The 8,138-nt window shown below is 46.1% G+C and overlaps 2 protein-coding genes across 2 annotated transcripts; one reads left to right on the forward strand and one right to left on the reverse strand.

The window, feature by feature from the left end:
- Positions 1-139: 139 nt before the first annotated feature.
- On the reverse strand, positions 140-4,876 carry LOC106819670 (protein patched-like). Its single transcript, XM_014824267.1, has 3 exons — positions 4,713-4,876; positions 858-1,047; positions 140-292 (listed from the first exon to the last, which is right to left on the reverse strand). The coding sequence occupies exons 1-3, from the start codon at positions 4,874-4,876 to the stop codon at positions 140-142; spliced, it is 507 nt and encodes a 168-aa protein (XP_014679753.1).
- A 1,381-nt stretch (positions 4,877-6,257) lies between these two features.
- LOC106819671 lies at positions 6,258-7,619 on the forward strand. The gene is made up of 3 exons (XM_014824268.1): positions 6,258-6,376; positions 6,762-6,922; positions 7,450-7,619. The coding sequence occupies exons 1-3, from the start codon at positions 6,270-6,272 to the stop codon at positions 7,503-7,505; spliced, it is 324 nt and encodes a 107-aa protein (XP_014679754.1). The 5' UTR covers positions 6,258-6,269; the 3' UTR covers positions 7,506-7,619.
- Positions 7,620-8,138: the final 519 nt, after the last annotated feature.

Below are 8,138 nucleotides of genomic sequence, written 5' to 3' on the forward strand. Positions count from 1 at the left end.
GAGGTCATTGAGGGGTCACGGAGGTCAAAAATGTCACAGAGGTCAGAGATGTCACCCACGTTGAGTAACACACAATGATAGCGGTGGGTGAGGCGGAGGGCTTGGCGGTGAATGCGGGATTTCCACGCGGGCGCGCACGCTAGCTGCACTTACTGATGAGCCAATCGCGTAGCAGGGGGAGCCAGAATTCGGGGAGGCCGCCGTCGTCGTTCTTGATGATGTTGCCGATGCGCGTGAACGCGTCGTGGTAGTCGTGCAGCAGCTTCTGGTGCTTCGGGTAGTCGAAGTTACCCTGCGCAGAACAAGCGAACGTTCTAAATCGCGCGCCATTTGAGAGATATATGAGAGTTGGTCGTGGTGAGCGAGACGTTACACGTTAATGTACTGGACGCATTATGATCCCACAATGCACTGCATGCGTTTGATTTTTCCTGTAATACCAGAAACATAGTTTCGCTTCACTCCCACAATACACTGCATGAGCTACACTCCCACAATGCACTGCATGAGCTCCAATCCCACAATGCACTGCATGAGCTACACTCCCACAATGCACTGCATTGCATTTTCACTCCCACAATGCACTGCATGAGCTACACTCCCACAATGCACTGCATGAGCTACACTCCCACAATGCACTGCATGAGCTACACTCCCACAATGCACTGCATGAGCTACACTCCCACAATGCACTGCATTGCATTTTCACTCCCACAATGCACTGCATGAGCTACACTCCCACAATGCACTGCACTGAATTTTTACTCCCACATCACGATCCGCAACGCGCGCATGCGTGGAAGCAGCATTCCTCGACACCCGTACATTTCGCTCTCGCCCCGCCCCCCGCGCATTACCTGAGTGACGGCAAACATGTAGTAGAAGTCGAAGTACTTCTGCCGCGCCTCGAGGAAGCGGAACTCCGTCGTATGCCGCGGCACCAGGTCCGTCACGTCCAGCCCGTCCTCCACCTGCGTGATGCCCCAGGTGGCAGCACCGAGCAGCACGACAAACATGAGAACAGCTGTCAGCTGCAACATGACGAAGCTGTGAGTTAGAGGAGATCGTCAGAAGAGATTGGGAGTCTGTGTAAGTCTTGCGTGAATCTCTCCGTTCACAATGGCGTAGGATGATGCATCATGTGGCTCCGCGACACATTGCAAACACAGATTCGCACACGAATGCAGCAAATCATCGATTGTGAAAATATTAATTATATTAATTCGCTACTTTAAATATTAATAAAATAAATTCTTTTTACCTGCAAAACAAAAACGCAAGTAATTCATATTCCTTCTCAGCATGTTTTGTGCAATTTTGCTACTTCAACACCGATCGCTCACTATCTCTCTCTTAATCTCTCTCTCTCTCCCATATTATAATTGATATCTGTATTATATGCTTATATAATGATATAACTGATAATATGCTATATAATGATATACTGATAATAATTCCGTATATTAATACGGTTTAACGTGATAATATTCCTATATAATGATATACTTTGATCTATGCTATATAATGATTACTACTGAATAATTACTATATAAAATTAATGATATAGCTGATAATATGGCGCTATATAATGGTATACTGATAATATTCTAATATAATGATATACTGATAATATGGCGCTATATATGATATACTGATAATGATACCTATATAAATGATATACTGATAATGATTCCTATATAATGAAATATATCTGATCATATTCCTATAATTATGGTATATGATAATATTCTATATAATGATATACTGATTAATATAGCGGCTATATAATGATATACTGATAATATGCCTTATATAATGATATACTGATAATATACCTATATAATGATATACTGATAATGATACTATATTAATGTTATTACTGTAATATGCCTATATATATGATAAGCTGTGGGTGAATGTATACTGGATAATTATATCTATATATATGATTATATTGATAATACTACGGTATATATATGATATAACTGTATAATATGGCCTATATTATTGATATACTAATGCATATACGGCTATATAATGCATATACTGATGAATTATACGCTATATTAATTGATTATACTGGGATAATATTCCTATATACATGAATATTACTGATAATATCCCTATAGTAATGATTATATCTTGATATATTATCTATTACTAATTGAATATACCTGATTCATATTACCTAATATAATGATATACTGATATCATTTCCTATCATATTATGATATAAATGATGAATATTACGCTATTATAATTGATACTACTGATCATATTCCATATATATACGTATACCTTGATAATATACTTATATATATGATATACTGATAAATATACTATTATAATGATCGGACTGATATGATGACTGATCGGCATTTTTGTATGACGTCTCGTGCGGATTATGTCGGATGTCATATAGCATATCGATGTCTAATTGATGTCATGGTCATTGTTTTTTTTATATTTATTAGATGAGTTATTAATTTTATAGGTCGAAGTATGTGTTGAATGTAGCACATCTGATTAATGAGTCAGGCTATAGTGTTAGTTTGTTAGTCTGTTGAATTATTTAAAAGGGATTAGTAGTTCCTTATTTTACTTTATTAATGATTTCGGATTATGTGCGTGTATCCTTTTGTTTTAGAGATGTAAGTTAATGTAGTATGATAGTGTGGAAGGTGAGAGTGCGAGAATTAAAGTTGAAAGATCTTGATTAAGTTGTAGAGATGCTTTGGGCGTTATAACTTAGGGCATGATGTTGACTTAGGTTGAGAAGATCTAGCATGAGCTGACAAGACTGTTGAACTGAGGTTGGCAGAATGTTGAATTAAGTTGCGAGATATTGAGTGTTTTAGTTGAGAGAGATGTGAATGAGTTGGCAGATGTTGAATAAGTTTGAGAGAGCATTGGATTAAATTGATGAGAGAATGTTTGAATCTTGAGTTGGCAGATGTTGATTACGTTGAGAGACATTGAGTTATAATTGAGAGATGATGTTGAAGCTGGAGTTTGGCAGATGTTGATATTAAGTTGAGAGACATGTTTGAGTTAAGTTGAGAGAGATGTTTTTGATACTGAGTTGGTAAAGTGTTGCTATGGTTGGCAGGTGTGCGCGTTTCCTTGGCGCTAGGATAATTGGGCGTGCGACGACATTGTTCCTCGCGTTGCGCATCACGCTTCTCTTGCATGCTGTCTACATCGTGTTACCCGGTTTACCCTGAGGGGGCAGGTGAGTAGGGCGCTTCCAATGCTTATTATTTACAGATGATTAATATATTTATATTAATTATAATATTTTAAATTATTTATATTTATTTTATTTTATTCATTCTTTAAAATTATAAAATTTATTATATATTTATACTATTTTTAGATTACTGATATTATCAATCTGGGGCTCCATGAGCCTAACAGTGATCGAGTGGAAATCAGTTTAATATAAAAGTATGTGAGAAGACGTTAAGAGGGAGAGAGAGGGGTAGTAAAGCGGGCGCGAAGTGGCAGCCATGCAAAACAGGGAGGGTGAAAACTAAAGATATGGGGAGATCGTACGTAAGAAGGAGAGAGAGAGAGAGAGGGGAGAAGGAGGGAGTGTGTGACAATTTGTCTCTCATTTTCGTCAGAGATTCATACGTTGTTGTTATTACATGCTACGTGACTGCGCTCAGGCAGTCTTAGCTGGAGGAGGGGTAGGGAGGGGGAGTTTGTTATGTTGTTGGGGTGTGATAGTGGGTTGATCGGATTCATACTGTACCTTCCATGGAGTTCATAACTAGCAGCAGAATGCGGTAGGTAGAGCTCTATAAGTGTGTTTACCCCGTCTCTTCTTGTCTACAGCACACTAGTCGCGGCGTGCGCGCTGTGCACACAGCCGCACGCAGCGGCACGCACGCACAACCGCACGCACGCACGCACGCATCGCTACGGGTGCACGTACGCAACGCACAACGGCAACGCCCACGGCAGCGGCACGCACTACGCGCACACGAAGCGCACGAACGCTGAAGCTGCACGCAGCACACGCGGCAGCGCACGCAGCATGCAACACGGTCACGGCAGCGCACCACGAGCGCAGACGCTACGCCGTGGCGTATGACGCACGCAGCAACACATTACACACATAGCAACACACACACACAGCACACAGCAACAGCAACACACCCAACACACACCCATGCGCGGCGCAGACGCACGCAGCAAACACGGGCTCCCGCTTTGTCCAGGCTCGTAATCTTAGAGGCTTGGCAATTTAGTGACGGATTCCAGACCAGCCGCAGAAGCGGTTTGCGATTTTAAAATGCGTCTCTGACGTCCTTGAAAATACAGCCATTGGCGGCAGGAATTCGCTGCAAAATAGACTATTATTTGGTGCTTGGCCGCTCGCGCATCGAGCACAATTTATCCATTGTGTTCAAACGATTGTTAGAGCCACTGATAACAACGAATAACGTTTAATGTGCTGAAGATCCGACGTTACAGTTATTATATATATTATATATTATTAAATGTATGTGATGTATATTATATATATATATATATATTATATATGTATGTGTGTATATTATATATATATGATGCAGGGGTTTAATAATGGCTATAATTTTTGTCATGTATTAACGCTGATATTATATATATGATGTATATTATAATATTATATATATATATATATATATATATATATATATATATTATATATCTATGTATAGTACATGTCGTAGAGGCAGGCGCAGTGTATGGGGCGGTGGTCGTTGACGGCTGCAGTGTGGTGGATCGTCTGCTTGCAGGCACAGCTCGGCGAGGGACTGAAGCGCATGGGAGTCAGCGTCATCCTCACGTCTGTCACCAACGTGCTCGCATTCTTCGCCGCCGCCATCATCCCCATCCCCGCGCTGCGAGCCCTTCTGTCCTGGGCAGGTACGTGGGTCCTCCGACTACACACGCGCGCAGCCACAGCGGGGGCGCGCCTCGGTCACCTTCACGGTGTGCCAGAGAGGGCGCCACGGCTGCGCAGGCGACGCGATCGTGGTCGTTTTGCTCGGGGCGTCTTGAATTTCTTGTTCTAAAAGTGGATTTTTTTGTAGAAAATTTGTGGCGCGTATTTTTTTCGGTATCGCGTATTTAAACTGGCGTCGCTGCACCGCCTCACGTCTTTCTCCGCAGCGTAACCAACCGGCGGTAGGTACGGTGGGAGCAGGTTGCGGCAATGGCAACGCGTGCCGGTGTAATCAGGTGCGAGCGCATGGCGTGAGCGGCGCTTTATGGCGGCCATAAACAGTGCGTAGCTGGCCGGCCGGAGGGCGGGCGGGCGGGGCGGGGAGGGGGAGGGGAGGGCGGGGGCGGGGCCCGGACCACCCAGGCGGCAGACGGTCTGGTAACACGTTGAAGAGGTCGTTGCGTACCGCGAGCGTTGAGCATGACATGGATAGGCGCGGCAGCATGCCGTACGCGCCGGTCACCACAGCTGCAGGCGGCGGTGTGCTGCAGGCGCGTAGAATGCATGTAGTTTGTATGCAACTAGAAGTGAGAGAGAGAGAGGGAGAGCGAGGAGAGAGAGAGAGAAAAGAGAAGAAAAGCGTCAGAGAGAAATAAAGAGGGGGAGAGAAAGAGAGAGAAGAGAGAGAGAGAGAGAGAGAGAGATGAGAGGAGAGAGAGAGAGAGGAAGAGAGAGAACGAGAGAGAGAGAGAGAGAGAGAGAGAGAGAGAGAGAGGAGAGCACAGATGACCGAGAGTAGAGGAGAGGAGAAAAAAGCACACACGATGAAGACACGGGTTACTGCGGCGTTCTTTGTGTGCGTGTGTGCGCGGCGGTGATTGTGTGCGCGGTGTGCGTGGCATTCGTGGCATGACGCGCATACGTACGTGGCATGTGTGTCGAGAGAGAGAGAGAGAGAGAGAGAGAGAGATAGAGAGAGAGAGAGAGAGAGAGAGAGAGAGAGAGGGAGAGAGAGAGTAGAAGAGAGCGACTTCACTGGCAAGCAGCATCGCGCGCAGCAGTGTGGTGTGTGTGTGTGTGTGTGTGTGTGTGTGTGTGTCTGTGTGTGTGTGTGTGTGTGTGTGTGTGTGTTGTTGCTGTGTGTGTGTGCGTGATGTGGTGTGTGTGGGCAGCAGCAGCATGCGTGTTCTACGCAACTAGCATTTCTCTGTGACTACCACCTCTGCTTATCACACATACAAACATACATACATACATACATTACATAGATATACCTACATACATCGCTGGTGTCGGTCTGCGGCAGCGGGGCTAATGCTGATGCTGTCATACAATGGTTGCCAATGGGTTGCTCTTACCGCGCATCGTCAGGCCTCGTCACATGCGCGAGACGACGCGGAGTCAACAGACCGAGTCGACGTCCTACTGCTGCTTCAGAGGGTAAGTAGCCATCACATGACCTCAAGCACTGACCCAAGCATTGACCCATGCAATGACCCATGCATTGACCCATGTATTGACCCATGCAATGACCCATGCATTGACTCATGCAATGACCCATGCATTGACCCATGTATTGACGGCGCACGTCATTGACCTCATTAGCAATGACCCATCATTGACCCATGCATTGCTCATAGCAATGAGCCCATGCAGTGACCCATGCAACTGACCCATGCACATGACAAGCCATTAAGTGAGCGGCCTGGACACTGGACACTACGGTTGTTGGAACGATAAGTGTGAGCACTGTTATAATCATGATTCCATGGATGAACATGAGCAGAGCATAAATCTCGGAAGCGTGAAACTCTCCCACACACAGGCTCAGCTCGAACAAGGTCGTGGAGTTGAAGCCGGGAGCGTTGGGGGCGCCACCGAAGCAGTACGAACGGCTGCGCGAAGAAGATCATCACCGCGCGCTGCCCGGCATTCCGCAGTGCGAGACCGTGCTCGCACCTATAGACCTAGAGGCACAGCTACCTGGTGAGTCTGACGTGCACGCACGCACGCACGCACGCACGGCAACGCACCACGCACGAACGCACGCACACATAGCACACACGACACACTAACGCACCGCACGCACGCATCACACATACACACACACAGAACAGGCATACACATCCTAAATACACACCGCACACGCACACACGTACAGCACACGCACGACGCACCGCGACACGCACGACACACGCCCAACACAACCACACGCACACCGCACAGTGACGGCACACATACGCACACTACTCCAGACACGCACACACACACACACAGCCACACACACACACATACACCAACAACACACACGTACACACACGTGCACACCACCACAAATGTAATATGAATAAATAATAACAGTATAATATATGGTGATATAAATGGCTAAGCAGTAACTATATATATGTACTAATGTACAGCATAGTAATAGTTGCACGCTATACTGTATGTGTAATGTGTGACCGTGTCGTGGCATCGCAGCTAACGCTAAACATGTGAACATCTCTGGCAAGACGCGCCGACTCGCTGGCGACGAGCGTCGTCAACGCGACGTCGACGCAGCAGCTGACGACGACGAGAAGCGCCCTCTACGGGACAGATTGCGGCCGAGATCGCCAAGCGCGACGTGCTGCACTGTCGATCAACCGTTGTTTGGCACGTACTACTACGCGGCCACAGGCTCGAGAAATAACTGCTGGGTGAAGGTAGAGATAACTAGTATGAGAGAGGGGTCGAGGGCGAAGAGCAACGAGATAGAAGAGATGAAAAGAAGAGAGAGAGAGAGAGAGAGAGAGAGAGAAAGAAGGGAAGAGAGAAAGATAGACAGAGAGAGAGAGAGGGAGAAGGAGAGAGCGCGAGAGAGACAGAGCGAGAGAGAGAGAGAGAGAGAGAGAGAGAGAGAGAGCAGAGAAGAGAGCGAGGGGGCGAGAGAGAGAGTGAGAGAGAAGAGAGAGAGAGAGAGAGAAAGAGAAGAGAGAGAAAGAGACGAGAGAGAGAGAGAGAGAGAGAGAGAAGAGAGAGAGAGAGAGAGAGAGAGAGAGAAGAGAGAGAGAAAGAGCGAAGAGATGAAGAGAGGAAAGGAGAGAGAGGCGAGCGAGAGAGAGAGAGAAGCAGAGGGAGAGAGAGAGACAAGAGAGAGCGAGGAGAGAAGTACAGAAGAGAGAGAGAGAGAGAGAAAGTAGAGAGAGAGAAGGAGAGAGAA

The sequence above is a fragment of the Priapulus caudatus genome, unplaced genomic scaffold, assembly GCF_000485595.1.
Source record: "Priapulus caudatus unplaced genomic scaffold, Priapulus_caudatus-5.0.1 Scaffold3997, whole genome shotgun sequence".
NCBI lineage: Eukaryota > Metazoa > Priapulida > Priapulimorpha > Priapulimorphida > Priapulidae > Priapulus > Priapulus caudatus.

Excerpts from the sequence above, each read along its gene's own strand:
- LOC106819670 (XM_014824267.1), bottom strand. The coding sequence starts at position 4,876 with ATGGCGGCGGCGAAGAATGCGAGCACGTTGGTGACAGACGTGAGGATG. Across the intron at positions 1,048-4,712 it reads TGCGCCTGCCTCTACGACAT|CTTCGTCATGTTGCAGCTGA; the intron begins GTACTATACATA and ends TCTAACTCACAG. Across the intron at positions 293-857 it reads ACATGTTTGCCGTCACTCAG|GGTAACTTCGACTACCCGAA; the intron begins GTAATGCGCGGG and ends TGTTCTGCGCAG.
- LOC106819671 (XM_014824268.1), top strand. The coding sequence starts at position 6,270 with ATGGTTGCCAATGGGTTGCTCTTACCGCGCATCGTCAGGCCTCGTCAC. Across the intron at positions 6,377-6,761 it reads TCCTACTGCTGCTTCAGAGG|GCTCAGCTCGAACAAGGTCG; the intron begins GTAAGTAGCCAT and ends TCCCACACACAG. Across the intron at positions 6,923-7,449 it reads CCTAGAGGCACAGCTACCTG|ACGCGCCGACTCGCTGGCGA; the intron begins GTGAGTCTGACG and ends ATCTCTGGCAAG.